This window comes from Microtus pennsylvanicus, chromosome 8 (genome assembly GCF_037038515.1).
Source record: "Microtus pennsylvanicus isolate mMicPen1 chromosome 8, mMicPen1.hap1, whole genome shotgun sequence".
Taxonomy (NCBI): Eukaryota; Metazoa; Chordata; class Mammalia; order Rodentia; family Cricetidae; genus Microtus; species Microtus pennsylvanicus.
This window is the reverse complement of record NC_134586.1, coordinates 11,990,001-12,006,612: the sequence shown is the minus strand read 5'-3', so window position 1 is coordinate 12,006,612 and position 16,612 is coordinate 11,990,001. Positions and strand designations below refer to the sequence as shown.

The 16,612-nt window shown below is 42.4% G+C and overlaps 1 protein-coding gene across 1 annotated transcript in view; it reads right to left on the bottom strand.

The window, feature by feature from the left end:
* Slc15a5 (solute carrier family 15 member 5) overlaps window positions 1–16,612 on the bottom strand; it is a 114,280-nt gene that overhangs the window by 63,006 nt on the left and 34,662 nt on the right. The window contains exons 4-5 of the mRNA XM_075981924.1: window positions 12,474–12,697; window positions 5,749–5,935 (exon numbers count right to left, since the gene is read on the bottom strand). Coding sequence (XP_075838039.1) covers window positions 5,749–5,935; window positions 12,474–12,697 — 411 coding nt within the window. The remainder of the gene's footprint in view (window positions 1–5,748; window positions 5,936–12,473; window positions 12,698–16,612) is intronic.

The window sequence follows — 16,612 nt, the reverse complement described above, 5'->3', positions numbered from 1 at the left end:
ATAAGAGAAAGTGGGAATTCATTCCAGAATTAACCCTTCCTTTACTGTTATACATTGAAACAAAACTATATATATATATATATATATATATATATATATATATATATATATGACATACTAAGATTTTAAAGGTATTGGCTAAGCTTATCCATTAGGAAGATGATGGAATTTTCATGGATTGTCTGATGTATGGAGTCTAACGTGTCTGTGAGCCTCCATAGCTATGATATTCTACTTAGGGCTTAGGGCTTTCTCCTTGGATCCTTCCTTTAGCAGCTTTCCAGGACAGAAAAGGAACTTGGCAATGACTTCATTACCATGTGTTTTCTGCCTTTGGGGAAGATACTTGCCACTATGGAAATGGTGTGAGAGAGACTACAGAGGCTGGAGAGGCTAGAGAGGCTGGAGAAGCTGGAGAAGCTGGAGAGGCTAGAGAGGCTGGAGAGGCTGGAGAGGCTGGAGAGGCTGGAGAAGCTGGAGAAGCTGGAGAGGCTGGAGAGGCTGGAGAGGCTGGAGAAGCTGGAGAAGCTGGAGAGGCTGGAGAGGCTGGAGAGGCTGGAGAGGCTGGAGAGACAGATGGGCATATAACAGAGTTCACTGATCTTGCAGATAGTTGGGGTTTGATTCCAGCACCATCATGGTGGCTCACAACTGTCTATTCCAGGGGATCTGACGCCCTCCTCTGGTATGCAGAAGATCTGCATGCATGTGGTGCATAGACATACATTCAGGCAGAGTAAAATACTCACGCATAAAATAAAAATAAACTCTTACAACTTGCCCTATGTTTCAAAAATACTTTAATTGGGTTTGCTCTTAGTTGCATTCTTCTTTGTTGGGGAGAAACTACCCTCCATTTCTGTATTGTTTTTCTTTTGGACCACTGATCTCATTTCAGGAGATGGGACTCAGTCTCATTTGAATTAAGAGACCATTCTTTTGACACAATCAGATCCATGCATTTCTCTCTATGAAGCATCAAATACTGCTTCAGATGGTGCACTAGATCCATCTACTTCACTCTAAACTTATTCCAATTTAATGTTAACTTTAAGACCTGAGGATATCACTGTGCCTTTATTAAACAAATGAACAACTAAGAAGAAAACTTAACTGCAGCTCATGTCTATAAAAGTGACTCCTTTACCCGTTTCACAGTTCTTACTATTAAATATTTTGCGACGGACATATAGTATTGGGAAAATTCATCAGTTTGAAAACCCCAGAGAAAATAGGAATTCCAACCAGGCCAAGCCTCAGATTCCTGTACTCCCAGTGCTCTGGAGGTTGAGGCAGGGAGAGGAGGGGCTACCATATGTCGCGAGCTCAAGGTGGTCCACGACTGTAATAGCATGAACGTATTTAAAAGTGGAGGAGAGAGCAGGGAATATAGATTGAGCCCTACTCTCAGTTAATGGTACTGAGCCAAGGACTTTGCTAAATCACCACTTCCTTTCCAATCCAAATGGGAGCTTCATAGGACAACCATTATGTGAAGTAGTAGAAGGTACTGGTTATGGATAAAGAGGCCAATACTTTGTATTCTCAGACTTTGCATGAGAGTTATTAGCGATCTTAATTGGGCTCATTTTAATCTGATTAATACTAACCTGTGTCAGCACTCACTACTTAATTCCACAGGTTACATAATTGTAATCAATGCTAAGGAAAGAAATACTCATGGTGTAAACAGCTTTGTACTATCAAAGTCTGAAACGATCTATGGCAGTTATGATGGGATACATCACAATTATATCTCCAACTTTAGAGTTTGGCAAATTAAGGTTGACCTTTTATTAGGAAATATAATCTATTGGCACCACCCACTACATGTGAATATGAAAATTCCTGAAGGGGGAGCAACCGAATAGTGTAAGGAGTGGGAGGGACACTGTGAGAAATGGTGACTCACTGTAGCGACAAGAGGAGCTGTTGGGAGATGTTCACTGTCAACTCCAACATCTAGTATCTTATAGGGAACTAATCCCTGGGCATGTCTGTGAGGAGTATTCCTGACCCACCCTATGGTGCAGGAGTTCCTTCTGTCCATGTGTTGCTTTCATTGGTTAATGAGTAAAGACACTGCCTTGGCCTAGTTGATAGGGCAGAACTTACGTAGGCGGGGAAGACAGAACTGAATGCTGGGAGGAAGAAAAGCAGAGTAGAGAGACACCATGGAGCTGCCAGAATCAGACATGCCAAATCTTTCCTGGTAAGCCACTGCCGTGTGGTGATACATAGATTAATAGAAATGAGTTAAATCAAGGTGTAAGAGTTAGCCAATAAGATGTTAGAGCTAATAGGCCAAGCAGTGATTTGATGAACACAGTTTCTGTGTGGTTATTTTGGGGCTAAGCTAGTTGGGTGGCCAGGATGAACAAACGGCCCTCTCCCTTGCAACAACCCTATTCCAGTTTCATTAGTTTGCTGCGACAAGCAACTTTATCGAAAGCAACTGGGGGTGGGGGTGGGTGAAGGAAAGGGTTTGTTTGGCTGTTACTCCATGTCACTGTTTATCACCATGGGAAGTTGGAACAGGAACTTGAAGCAGAATCCTTGGAAAATGCTACTTGCTGGCTCACTCAAGGCTCCTACGTGCTAGCTTTTCTATATAACTCAGGACAACCTGCTTATGTCCATTGTCCAGAACGGATGAAGCCCTCCTACATCCTCCTACATCAATTAGTAGTTACAACAATCTCCTATAAACTTTTCAGAAGGCAAATGTGATCAGGCAATTCCTTAAGGGAACCTTCTCTAAGTGCTAGGCTGTGCCATGATGGCAGCTGAAGCTAACTAGGACCCTTTAAGTAGGCAGCATCAGTCTGTGGGCTGGAGTCCCAATCCGAGTAAGAAGAAAGCAAGCTGACTGCTGGCATCCCCTCTCTCTGCTTCTCTGTGTTACAGTGTGACCTGATGCCTCTTTCTCCTGCATGCCCTCAAGGCATGATCCAATGAAGCCTTTCATCCTATGAGTTGTTTGCATCAGTTATTTAGGTCATACCTTCAAGAAAAGTAACCAGTAAAGGGGCATTTTATTTACTTTCCATTGCTAATTGAAAACAGCAGTAAAGGTTTCAAATTAATGGTGATAATTTAACTATAATCTAATAGTCACATGTAGTTGAATAATTGAAAAATACTAATAATTCGATGATAACAATAATTGTAATAGTATAATAGCCACAAGATTAAAAACCTGAATTTTAAAAACACTATTTTGATGAGCTTTGGTATATTAAATTATGGTTTGTGATGCATCTAAAAATAATATGTACACGATGATGCCCATGTTCATACTAGGAACTCATAAATATAGGCCCATTCATAATTTATATGCCTATATGCTTCACTCGTATTTTCAGGCATTTAAGTTCAAAGTAGAAGGAAATTTTAGTATTAGACTCAGTCAATTATGTAAATTGGTATTAGAAAGTACCCTTGGTTTGGCTTTCATGTCCTGGTGAAACTTGTTCATCTTCCATAATCATAACCAGAATATGGAAAACTTACCCAAATATCTAGTTTAAAAGATGCATATCATCATACTTTTATATTCCCATAGCAAAACATTATGCAAATAAATGAACAAGTATGCAAATGAATGAACAAGTATGCAAATGAATGAATGAATGGAGTCTGGCTTAGAAAGAACTAAATTCACTATTCCATACCCAGGGGAGCAAAGCTCTATTTCTTTTGAAGTAAGTCTAGCTTTCTTTTCTCCTGCCCAACAGGTCTTGTTACTGATTTTGCAGGGGGATAATCTAGTTCATCAACATCAAATGATGTACTAGATAATTCTCCCACCTTTATTCATGAGAGCATCCTTAGTAGAATAGTCACGATTTTAAATACGTCATAGAGACAGTTGATCTAATTTAACCTGAACTTAATATGTTTTATTCTAAGGAGGATTTCTAATTAAGCTCTGGTAGCTGTGGTGTTGGTCTGTTTTCCCAACGTAGGCCAGGTTTAAAATTTTCATGCATAAATTCCATACCCAGGAATATAAATTTGGTAGCTCTGCCTGTAAGTATCATGATACTTGTGTAAGACTGCCAAGATTTTTGACATTTTTGTAACATCAATGGACCCTTGCTCTCACGGTATGCTTCTTTATTCTGTTTCAATAGTGAGCTCATAGAAGTCAAACACACAAAGTTCTATCTAATTTCATTTGTGTCTTCAAAGTTCAGAAGAGAATTATGGGTTTTCTCTAAATAATACTGTTTTCTTGGGTTTCTGCATTCAGACATAAAAAGCATGCCTTACAGCTCAGAGATTGTAAAATAAAATATTAAGAATTATAGTTTGCTAAATGTTATTACAAAAGTGACAGGCCTACCTGGTGAGAAATAAATTTTGGAAGCTTCTGTGTTAAAGATCTCTGTGTAGATGACTATAGTCACTATGATGATTTTAGTCACCTTGAGTTCTAAACAAAACCAAACACCTAGTGCTATGATTGGCAGAATCACACTCACGGGTTTCAGGAATACCAGGAAACACAAACGAAGCTATGAATTGTGTACAGAAAAATAGCAGGAAGTGTGTGTGGCTGGAAGACCATGGTCCCTGGTCTTTAAGAAGAGACACAGCAGGTTAGCTAGCTGGAAGAGGAAGTCTGCAGTCTGCCCTCGACTGTTGCAAAAGAATCATATCTCAACTATTGACTACCACGTTCATTTGCCCTGTGTGATATTTCCCAGGAGTTCCCATTTTTAATTAATTAATTAATTTATTTTGTTTGCCTATCAAAGGACAAATGGTGTCCCCTGAAAATGACGGTCTATCATCACTAATGCTTGCAGCACTTCCCCTGAGTATCGGGACTGTGTTCTGGATACCCACGGCATGCTGGATGATTTCAAATCTTACATAACCAAGTGACCCAAGATTTATCATATTTATGTATGTAGGTTACACCCCTCGAAGAAATCCAAAACAAGCAATGCACAGACAGGAGAGCTTAGGTGTTTGTTTCAAAGTCACACAGTAGCCGTTCAGTGGCAGAGAGCACACCGACTTCCCTGTCACTTTTGCCCTGTGGCTCCCTGACAATGCCTTATTGAACAAGATAGGAAGGACATACCCAGCAGAAAGGACTCCTTGACTTTTCCTCCATGAACCAGATGGATTTTGTTTTATGACTTAATGTATGTGTCCTAAGGAAGCTATCTTAAATCGTTCCACTTTGAAAATCATTGCCATACCCCTTACTATCTGAAGAATTACTATAGAGAAGCTGTGAATCAGAGAATTAATTTTTTCTCTTTCAGGGATGAAGACAGAACTTGTGGCTTTATTCATGTTAGGGAAGCCCATTAGAGATGTGTCTCCATGATCATAGTGCTAATTTTTAATAAATTTCGTTACTGGTTAGGAAATTAAAACTATTAATTTTTTGAGATTCACTAAGCACCTTTTCTCTTTAAGAGCTCACTAGGGACTAACTTAAGAGTAAGGACGGCCCTACTAAAGAAAAGTCCATTTACTAGTGTTTGGAGTTTTACTGTCTCTTTCTATTGGACTGTGCCTTCCACAGAAGTGTAAAAGGATGGATTGAAGATGTCGTATCAATGCCTGGGTAAAGACTCAAGGACCTGGAAGCTGCCACTCATAAATTTATTTATTTTGAAATTTGTGAAAACTGTATGCCTACTCAGGAGTATGTAGCTAGTTTAACAAGCTCTTTTCTGTTTTGGCGTTGCAAACAATTTTCTCAAAATCCCATGCTGTACTTACTAATGCATGCTGACAGAAACGGTCCGTCTCTCTTAGAGGGAAGTAGACAGTTGCTGAAGTAATCTATGAAGGGAGGCAGAATTAACAATGGCAGGATGCTGATGGCATTCATTAGTGCAATTGGCAGAGGAAATCCACCCAAGTTCCGGTTGGAATTCATGGTCTGAAGATAATATCCTGAAGGGATCTGCATTCGAGGAAGAGGGGAGTTAGCCAGTGGCTTACCTTTGGAGGAGGGTGCTCTGTCAGATGCCTTCCCCTCATGTCTCTTAGTTTTTTCCAGAATCAGTTCTGATCCCAGAGGCCATGCTCAGCCCAATGCTACTGATGGTGAGAAATTTGTATGACATTTAGTTCACCTTCATGACTTTGCTATTAAAGCCACAGGTAAGGAATCAAGTTTCATAAATTCTCCATACTCAAATGGACTAAGTTTTCATGAACATTAGAGCAAAAGTCACCAGAAAGTGGGAAAGGGTGTCTGCTTTCACTCTGATGAAGTGAAAAGGAGGGCATAGAATAGACTTTCTAAATGACATCTAGGCTGGGAACAAAACAGGATTTATTTATTTTTTCCAAGAGGGGACAATAAAGAGACACATTGATCACTGTAGACTATCTCTGTGAGCTTCCCACAAGGGTTTTGTTTCTAGCCTCAGTCAAGCAACAAGAAGGAAGAAACAAACTCAACTTTTCTGTGCTTGTGGCTTCTGTTTATTTGCTTTCATTGACACTTTATGTGTATAGGAGGGCTCTTTGCCTGAACGTTTGTCTGTGTACAGCGTACATACAGTACCGACAAGCCAGAGAGGGCACCGGATCTCTCTGGAACTGGAATTATAGAAGGTTGTGAGGTGCTACATTGGGGCTGGAAGTTGAATCTAAGCCCTCTGTAAGAGCAACAGATGTTCTTTATGGCTGGTCCATCTCTCTTCAGCCCTGTTACTTTTAAAATGATTCTGGTGTGCCAATTGTTGTGGTTTTCCATGTGAAGTGTTCAGTCCCTCAAAGAAAGATGTCCATGGACAGTTGGTACCCAGAGCATGGTGATGTTTTGGGAGGTTGTGAATCCCTTGAGACTGGGATCCTAACAGGGTGGGATTTGAGGTTTTATGGCTGTCTCCATCTCCTGTCTGGTCTAAGTGTTCTGATTGCAGAGGCAATTCTGCCAACTGCTTCCTGTTCTCTTTGTCATAATGCTGTGTCCCTTCTTGAACTGGGAGCCAAAATGAGCCCCTCCTCCTCTGAGCTGTGCCAGGCATTTTATCACAGTGGTGAGACAGGTCATTGAGGGGCTGGAGAGATGGCTCAGTGGATAAGAGCACTGACTGCTCTTCTAGAGGACTATTCCCATATGGGTGCAATTCCCAGCACCCATATGACAGCTCACAACTGTCTGAAACTCCAGTCTGAGGATGTGACATCTTCACCCAGACATACATGCAGGCAAAACACTCATTCACATAAAATAAATAAAGAAATCCCAAAAAAGGAAAGAAAGGAAGGAAGGAAGGAAGGAAGGAAGGAAGGAAGGAAGGAAGGAAGGAAGGAAGGGAGGTGAGTGATACACTAGCTCACCTCAACAGAACTGTTGAGGAACTGTGTGGAACAGACCTCTATATTAATACAAAAGATGACAGACTTTTTAAATTTTCTTGCTCCACCTCATAATTTCAATCAACCACAAAACCTTTTTCATAATTAAGGAAACCCACATGATAACTGGAAAGCCCCATGTGTAGTAAGAACTGCGGGCCTGCTTTTCGTCCCGCCGGGCTCCTGCCCAGCTAGCTTTACACCAGAAATAACAACACACAAACTATATTCTTTTAAACACTGCTTGGCCCATTATATCTAGCCTCTTCTAGGCTAACTCTTGCACCTGGACTAGCCCATTTCTAATAATGTGTGTAGCACCCCAAGATGCACTTACCAGCAAGATTCTAGCCTATGTCCATCCTGGGTCGGAGCTGCCTGGGAGAGAGGAGCCTGGTGTCTGTCTGAGGCATCTGCCCCAGAGAGGAGAGCTATTGAGTCTGAGCTCACTTCCTCTTCCTCCCAGCATTCTGTTCTGCCTACTCCACCCACCTAAGGGATGGCCTATCAAAATGGGCCAAGGCAGGTTGTTTGTTACCAATGACCTTCCTCCATCACCCATGCTAATTAAATCCCTAACACTAGCTTCTGGTCTCTTCTCATATGCCAAGCCCTGAGGAGTCATGATACTGGAAACAAAAGATACAACTCATGGCTTGGGCATTGCTTCATGCTCTCTAAATTCTTCAGTGGCACATAAGATGTTTTTGATTCCCAGCAGTAACCCAAGCCACAGGGAGGCACAGAGTTAAGGCCTGCATGCCACTCCCTCGAGGAACGGCTTTTGCAAACTGCTTTTTAGACAGTAGTAGAACTGACAGGAGAGTCCTGCCTTCCCATCACCCAGGAGAGACACTTGGCTCAAACCCTTGCATCAGAGCTTCTCGCTGAATTCCTCACTGACCCCTTCTCTCTAGTCAGTTGTACAAACTAGGAGCTTGGCTAGAGTCAAAAGAGTCAGTGCCGTTGGTAACCAACTGACCAATGGGAAAAGGCAACTCTTACTTTGTCAACTGCCTAAACACAGGGCTGGACCACATTTTCTTATGGCTTCTGCCTATCTGCACACAACACATCCTGATGATAATTTATCTCCCAGCTTTTAATGGGATACTTGGGGTAATAAACAGGTCTTGCTTTGGTTGAGCTCCAGACGGCAAGAGTGAAGGGTGCATTAGCTATTTCTGCTCTGCTTCTGTGCAGTTATGACACGCACACCCCAATCTGAGGGAAATGAACGATGGATGTGTGGTTTAAAAAGTGCTGGCAGCTGAATAAGGTTTAAGACTGAGTGGCTCCTAGCATCAGAGCGAGTTTCTGTTACTGATTTCAAATGAGAATTATTGTTAATAGGAATAAAGTTATTATCGGCATGAATCACAGACACTGAAGCCTGTTAACTTAATAATGTTGCAAATGTGTCATTAATCTTCAGCGAAGAGATATTAATATATTGCCTAATCCAAGAAAAGGCTGTGGTGTCTTGAAAGCTTGAAATCATTTCTGCTTCTGCCTCGAGTTCTGAAATCCTCCCCTATTTAAAATTTTAAATACTTTTATTTCACACAGACCTCTGAGTATTCAGAAGTAATTGCTGTCAATAGAGATTCATTTTCACCTTTGAGTGGCCCTAATGTCAAATGGCAACCTTGTCGGCCTTAATATCAACATATTTTAAATATATGTCTTGAACCTGAAGGTCAATAATTGCCACTAAATTTAAAATATGGAATTCTGGGATGTTTTATTCCTGGTGCTTTGATTGTCTTCGTGCTGGTGATTATTTTATCTGGAAGCAAAATCTAGTCTTCGCCTATCCTAATGGAAGTTCCAACCTGGAGAAGGATGCTCTAGCGTTTTTTTTTTTCAATTTCCTGAAAAACATCACTCTATATAAGGTTGGTACCCACATAGTTCGTATCAAAATATTTCATAATGCATCAGAGAGGTGTTGTGGGCAATAGTAATAGGCTTGGATATCAGCCTTGAGTTAGGGCTACCATCCTGCCACACAGAAACAAATCCAAGGTTACGTAGTCTTTCTATTCTCTGGAATCTTAGGCATTTATTTATTCTAAAAACAAGGTCTCAATGTATAACCAGGTGTCTAGCCTAGCCTTGAACTCACTATGTGTCCCAGGCTGGCATTGAACCCACAGCAACCCTGCTGCTTCGGCCTCCCTAATGCAGTGTGGTTACACACACGAGTTGTTACATTAGCTGCTCAGTCTCTGATGTGTGGTAATGACAGTGGCTGGGCAAACATCCTGCGATGATAAAGTTAGACACCCAGAAGTCTAGTTGGTGAGATGCTCAGCTGGTCAGGGCACTGGCCCTTGAGGCTGACGATCTGAATTTGATCTCAGGAACCCACACGGTAACGTGTGAGAAATGACTCCTGTATGCTGTCTTTGACCTCCCCCTTCCCTAGACCATAGCAGGCATACATGTCCCCCATCAAGTAAATGTAGATATTTGTAAGCCATCTTTAAGAAGCTGTGGTGATTAATAAATTATCAATAAGTACTTGAGCTTTTCTTCAGTAAAATGGGCATTTATTTCCTTAAAATTTAGCTTACCAACTTTTTCTTTACTTGTACAGCCCACCCATGTTCCTGTAAATTACACTTCACTCATGAAAAAATAATTCACTGGTGTGTGCGCATACACACACACACACACACACACACACACACACACACAGAGAGAGAGAGAGAGAGAGAGAGAGAGAGAGAGAGAGAGAGCAGAAGGAAAAGTAGATGGGCACTATATGGGAAGAGGAAAGGGGCAGAGAAGTGTGGAAGGGGACGAAAGCAGGTTATGTGGGGATGTGACTAAAACCAAATTTACCAAAATGTGTTGTATTTACATCAAAATACAAAATATAGAACCTCTCCCAGAAAAGGCTCAAGCTGAGTGGAGAGAAACAAAAGTTGCTGCTCTCTCATGAAGACAAGGCATCAGGAATTTGTGGTCTTGGCACAGAGGGTTTACGGCTAGCTACGGACTGCTTAGTAGCTCGGCACTCAGCATTATTTCTCAGGTTTGGTATCTTTTTAACAAGGACTGCATAAGTGGGGAAGGCTTCTGCGTTGTGTTGTTTTGAGGCCTGCTACTGTTTGTACAGCTGGGAGGACTCTCCCATTCTGTATGGCTCCCGTGCACTGTTTGGACCAGGGGTTAACAAGCTTTCCTGGAAGGGGTCAGGTGATGATGATGATCCGCACAGGAGTTCTTTGGCAACTTTTCAGTTCTGCCACCTTTGGACATGAGCAGCCGCAGATATAACAAACCAATGGGCCTGGCAGTGTTCTAATAAAACTTTATTAGTAGGCGGCAACATTTAACTTCCATATAATTTTTAAGCACCACCAACTACTCTTTTGTTTTTCCCCAGTGGTGTAAAATATTGAAGCCATGCTAACTTTCACTATATACAAAAATGAAAAGGAGTACCAAGAGATGGCTCCAAGGATAGAGGCACTTGCCACAGAGACATGGGGATCTGGGTTCAATCCCCAGAACCCATATAAATGTGGGAGAAAAAAAAATCAACTTCTGCTGTCCTCTGACATCTGTGTGAGCACCAAGCCATGTATGCATCCCCTCCCACACCATGCACTTAGGCACATGTAATAATGACAAAAATTGTAAAAACAGGCCATGGACTGTGGTTAGCTGGGTGTATTGTTTACTGTTCTATTGCTGGGATAAAACTGTGGACCAAAAGCTACTTCAGAAAGAGAGGGTGTGTTTTAACTGGGTGCTCTAGAGAGCCTGTGAACAGTGGGGAAGAGTCTGGGCATGGTAGCAGGAGCAGACCACACTGCCTGACCACACTTTTACCTACACATGGGAAACATAGGAAAACCAGAAACTGTAGCGAGGCTACAAACTCTCAAAATTCGCCCCCAGCGATGTAATTCCTCCAGCAAGGCTCTGCCTCCTCAAATGCTGTCACCTAGTGGGGGCCAAAATTTCAAACACATGAGCCTATGGGAGGCTTTTCACATTTAAATCCTCACCTGAGGTCTACAGGAGCAGGCATGGACTGTTCTGAGAGTCACTGCCTCTTCCACCTCCTCCTTCACCGCTGTTAACTGACAGACTGCCTCTTCAACATCAAATCACTTAACTTTACAGATCTCTTCTTTAGCAAATGGAGCTGGAGTTAGGCAAACTTTTCCCTGTGTAATGTTCTGTGATTGATGCATACAGCTCAGGTGTTAGCTTTCTAAGCTCTACATTGGAGTTGGAGTGGTCATCAAGAAAGTTCTGAGTTTGTTCAATGACTTTTATAATTGTTTCCTTCTGCTCTATTTATGATTTGATCTTTGATTATAGCTGCATGAATTTGTTTAAATTCACATTTAATCTACAAAAGACACTTTGGGCTTAGCATTTTCTCTTTGATTTGCTCCCAGCATAAGGACTGATTCCCTGAAGGCTGATATGTGAGCGGGAAGGGCATCGTTTACTCATAACTAAGAGTTAGTGAAGGCGGGGTTGCTTTCTAAAGGTTTAATGGGTTCGGGGAGAGGCTCAAATCTTTGGTTAAAGGGAGTTTGGGAATTGCCTCTGGGTCTTGAGATTCTAAAGACTATGCACTCTGAGATACCGTCTGCTCCTTTCACCTGACAGGGACAATCCTACGAGATGATCCCACCCAGGGTCTCCTCAATAGTTTCAGCTTGACTGCCCTGAGCTCTTAAAACCAGGAACAGCACTGTTCAGAAGGTAGGACAAAGGCTCAGAATGTGTTTGAAAGTGCCTGCTCAGGTGTTGTGGTTTGTATGTGGAATGTCTCCTCTTGGTCTGCAGATGGTGGTGCTGTTTGGGAAGGTTGTGGGAACTTCAGGAGGTGGAGGAAGTGGGTCATGGGAGGAGGGTTCATGCTTTCCTAGAGCCAGCCTCACTTCCTGTCTGCAGACTGTGACCGATATAATGCTGTCGGTCCTTCCGCTCTGCGACAGACCCTACCCCCTCAAACTGAACCCAGATAAATCTTGCCTCCTGTAATTGACTTTTGTCAGCTATTTCGTCACAGACATGAGAAAAGTGACTAACTCAGGCTGAAAACACACGAAGTCGCTTTGTTGTCTTCGGTGTGTGTCGACTGTCCTCCTTACCTGCATGAGGCACATTCTGTATACAAGCTGGGAACCGAAGAGAGACCAAAGGGTGGAGAAGACAAGTTCTGTGTCTTCCCCCTGGAGTTCTCTGTGGCGTCTGCCGTGTATTTGCATGGCACGGTCTGACCGACTTGTTCTATCTCGTCCAAGGTGGCAGTGTGGCAGGCAACATTTTTTCAGGGCCATAACAACCACGCCAGAGACAGTCTGGAGGGAGCAACCTGCAAAGCATGTGTTAGGGAGACAGCATGTGTTAGCCAAGAGATGGCTCCTTAGCCCTCTCAGACACAAATGGAGACCTGACATTCCTGAGGACAAAAGGTGGTAAAAGTGGCATAGAAGGGCTTCACTCCTGAGGAGTTGGGTTCAAAGGCACCGCTGGCAGAATAGCTTCCTGATGACCAGCCCAGGGTGCAGCCTGACAGGCGATGTAAAAAATGAAAAAGGTAAGATCAATGGGGACACATTAGAAAAGAAGTGACAACATACAACGGCAGAGTAGAGAATTTCAGAGTCTCTAAGAAGTCTCTAACTTCGCTCATTAATGAATAAGAGAACCTGGGAATTCTTTTACATCTTTTACTCCGGAACCAGGACTATTCTGTAAAATATAAATAGCCTTCATTTTACTTGGCAGGTAGCTGTTGGTTCTTTTATTTTGACACAGAGATGAAGGCAAATGTATTCTTTTCTTTGCCTTTACCCTTGAATTTCAGATGTAACATTAAATGTTGAACTCTTTAAATGCCTTTATGAATGTTGACAATGTTACTGAAAAGCCAGGCTCTATTAGTTGACTTTTCCAGGATTTCCCTCTACGTTGATATGCAGGATGCCTTAGCATCAGAAATGTCACATTGCCTCAGTTGTTAGCAGTTGCCTCGTCCCAGTCATTTGAACTTCACCCTAGCTTCTTTTTATGTTTTTTAGATCGTACAGAAAATTTGTCTCTCTTAGGAGTTTCTGCTACCCCGACAAAGGAAAATACCCACACTGTGTAGTCTAACTGTGTCATGTTGACTGTGACTTTTTCCCTCCATAATACTGGCTTTCACCAGACAAATCCTTCCACAAATTATAGAGACTAAATTTTGGTTACAGGAAAAATAGTACAATCCACGCAAAAACATCTGAGTTTCTTTCAGTAGGTCAGCCAGAGGCACTCAAAAGACAATTTGAGTCATCTTACTGTCTCCAAATTTCCCATAAGAAAGTCCTGCGTAAGATGAATGCTAGGCAGATTCATTGAGATGCCACACACTATTGGCTGTTCTATTTAAATAGGAATACCTATGAACATCTCTTTTTATGGCTATGAAGTTGGCTATATTGATTCCATCTGATCTTTTCCATAAGACCTGTAATAGGCTGATTATGTCAGCCTTTGATTAATTGAGGAGCTGGGGGCCTGGTAATTGAATATGCACCCTTTCACCTCAAGTCACTGAATCAAATCCAGCCCAAATTGGTAGTGACCGTGAGTGATTATACTTGTGACTCTCTGGTGGCCTCTGTGAAGTATCTTTAGGTCACATGGAAGAGCGTCGTGATAATTGCTGACAGGAGAACCACTCAGATCCATGGGCTTTGTCACCTCTTCCTGACCACTGTTTCCAAGCACAGAGGAAGGCTGAGGATTGGCCCAAGGAGACAGAAACATGTAGGTGTTGCCAGACTCGTGTCCCTTAGAGAAGAAGTAAGGAAAGGGCTTCATGGTTGCAGCATGAACGGCTCCATCATTGTCAGAGCGCAGCCTGCTCTATCATGAGGGGTTCCGAGCCATTTCAGTGAGCTCACTTCAGGTTTAAGTAAAATGAGAGTTGGGTGTGTGATGATGGAGTCTGGAGTTGAACGTGGGCAGGCCTGGGCTAATGACAACCTTGACATTTCTTAGAGCTTTGCTTGTGTTGCTGGGTGTGTGAGGATGAAAGTAGGTAGGCCTGAGCTAAATGACTTAACTTTGACATTTTATTGTAGTTTTGCTTGCATTGCTTTTCAGCTCACACTCTGTTTGCTTGTGCTAGCTAGTTTTATGTCAACCAACACCAACTAGAGGCATCTGGGAAGAGGGAATCTCAATTGACACGATGTCCTCACCAGACTGGCCTGTGAAGCATTTTCTTGTTTGATGACTGATGTGGGAGTGCCCAGTTTTCTGTGGGCGGTATGGCTGCTGGGCTTATGGCCCTGAGGGCCTTAAAAAGCTACTAGGAACAATCTAGTAAGCAGCGTTCCTCCATGGTCTCTGCTCCATTTCTGCTTTCAGGTTCCTGCCCTGAACTCTTTTAGTGATGGAGCGTTATGAGTACACGTAATCTGAAACCCTTTTCCTCCAATTTGCTTTTGGTCATGGTGTTTTTGTTACAGAAATAGGAACTGTAACTAAAACACTGATCAATTCTTGAAAAAAAATACAGTGCTATGTAGACATCAGGGTTATGATGATTCGTTTTGATCCAAATGACTCCAGGTTTTCAGACAGTCTTCATCATTAAATGGCAATTATTTGTAGAACGCAAGTCATTAGTCTTTTTTCTTTTCTCCTAAAGACATTTTCTTTACTTTTCTCCCAAGTTTAAAAATTCAAGGTCTTGTATTAAATATGTGTTTTAAATGGACCATAACTTTATTATAAACCAGGCATACTTCGTTGTGAGATAAAAATTGAATTTACTTCTAATAGATGCTAAAAAGATTTCTGAAATATTATTAAACAATTCAATATTGCTATCATATTATTTATAAAGAAAGATAGCTGAGATTGGTGCTTTACTGAACTTTGTTAACATATAGTTATCCTCCTGGCTATGGGAAGTAGACAAGATTGCCGGGCAAAAAACTGGGATCTTGGGGGTGGGGCAGGATGGGGGTGAGGGGAGAGGGGGAGAGAAAAGTGAGAAGGGGAGGATGGGGGGAACTTGGGGAAACAGGATGATTGGGATATAGGAGGGTTGGATAGGGGAGCAGGGAAGCACATATCTTAGTTAAGGGAGCCACCTTAGGGTTGGCAAGAGTCTCGAACCTAGAGTGGCTCCCAGGTGCCCCGGGCGATGTCCCCAGTTAGTTCTTTGGGCAGCTGGGGATAGGGAACCTGAAATGACCCTATCCTATAGCCATACTGATGATTATTTTGCATATCACCATAGAACCTTCATCTGGTGATGGATGGAAATAGAGACAGAGACCCACACTGGAGCACCAGACTGAGCTCCCAAGGTCCCAATGAGGAGCAGAAGGAGGGAGAACATGAGCAAGGAAGTCAAGACCACGAGGGGTGCACCCACCCACTGAGACAGTGGGGCTGATCTATTGGGAGCTCACCAAGGCCAGCTGGTCTGTGACTGAAAAAGCAAGGGATAAAACCGGACTCTTTGAACATGGCTGACAATGAGGGCTGATGAGAAGCCAAGGACAATGGCACGGGGTTTTGATCCTACTTCATGTTCTGGCTTTGTGGGAGCCTAACCAGTTTGCATGTTCACCTTCCTAGACCTGGATGGAGGGGGGAGGACCTTGGATTTTCCACTGGGCAGGGAACCCTGACTGCTCTTCGGACTGGAGAGTGAGGAGGAGAAAAGTGGGGGGAGGGGGTGAGAGGTGGGAGGAGGGAGAGGGAAATGGGAGGTTGGGAGGAGGCGGAAATTTTTTTTTCTTTACAATAAAAAAAATAAGTTTTGGGGATGAAGAGATGTCTCTGTGTTTGTTAGTACTTATCATTCTTCCAGAGGACCCAGGTTAGGGCCCCAGTACCCACAGGTGGCTCAGAACTGTTTGGAACTCCAGATCCAGGGATCTGATGACGTCTTCTGGCCTCATGGGCACATACCCTACCCTTACAGAAATATAGACAAAACTAAAAATAATCTTTTACAAAACAAATCAGTTAGGAAGACTCTCCCAGATGTCTGCCATCCCTGCACTTGGAAGGTGGAAGCAGGAACTTTATTAGAGCCTGTCTTATAAAACAAAGAAAATTCTCAAGTAAGATTGCCAAAATGTGTGTGAAATACACTAAAAATTAAATATAAGAAAGTTATAAAATGATAATGCCCTGACAGCTTGTTTGATCTATTAGATATCAGATGTAACTTCCACAAGCATTTCTATACACATCTTCCACTGCATTTTTTTTATTT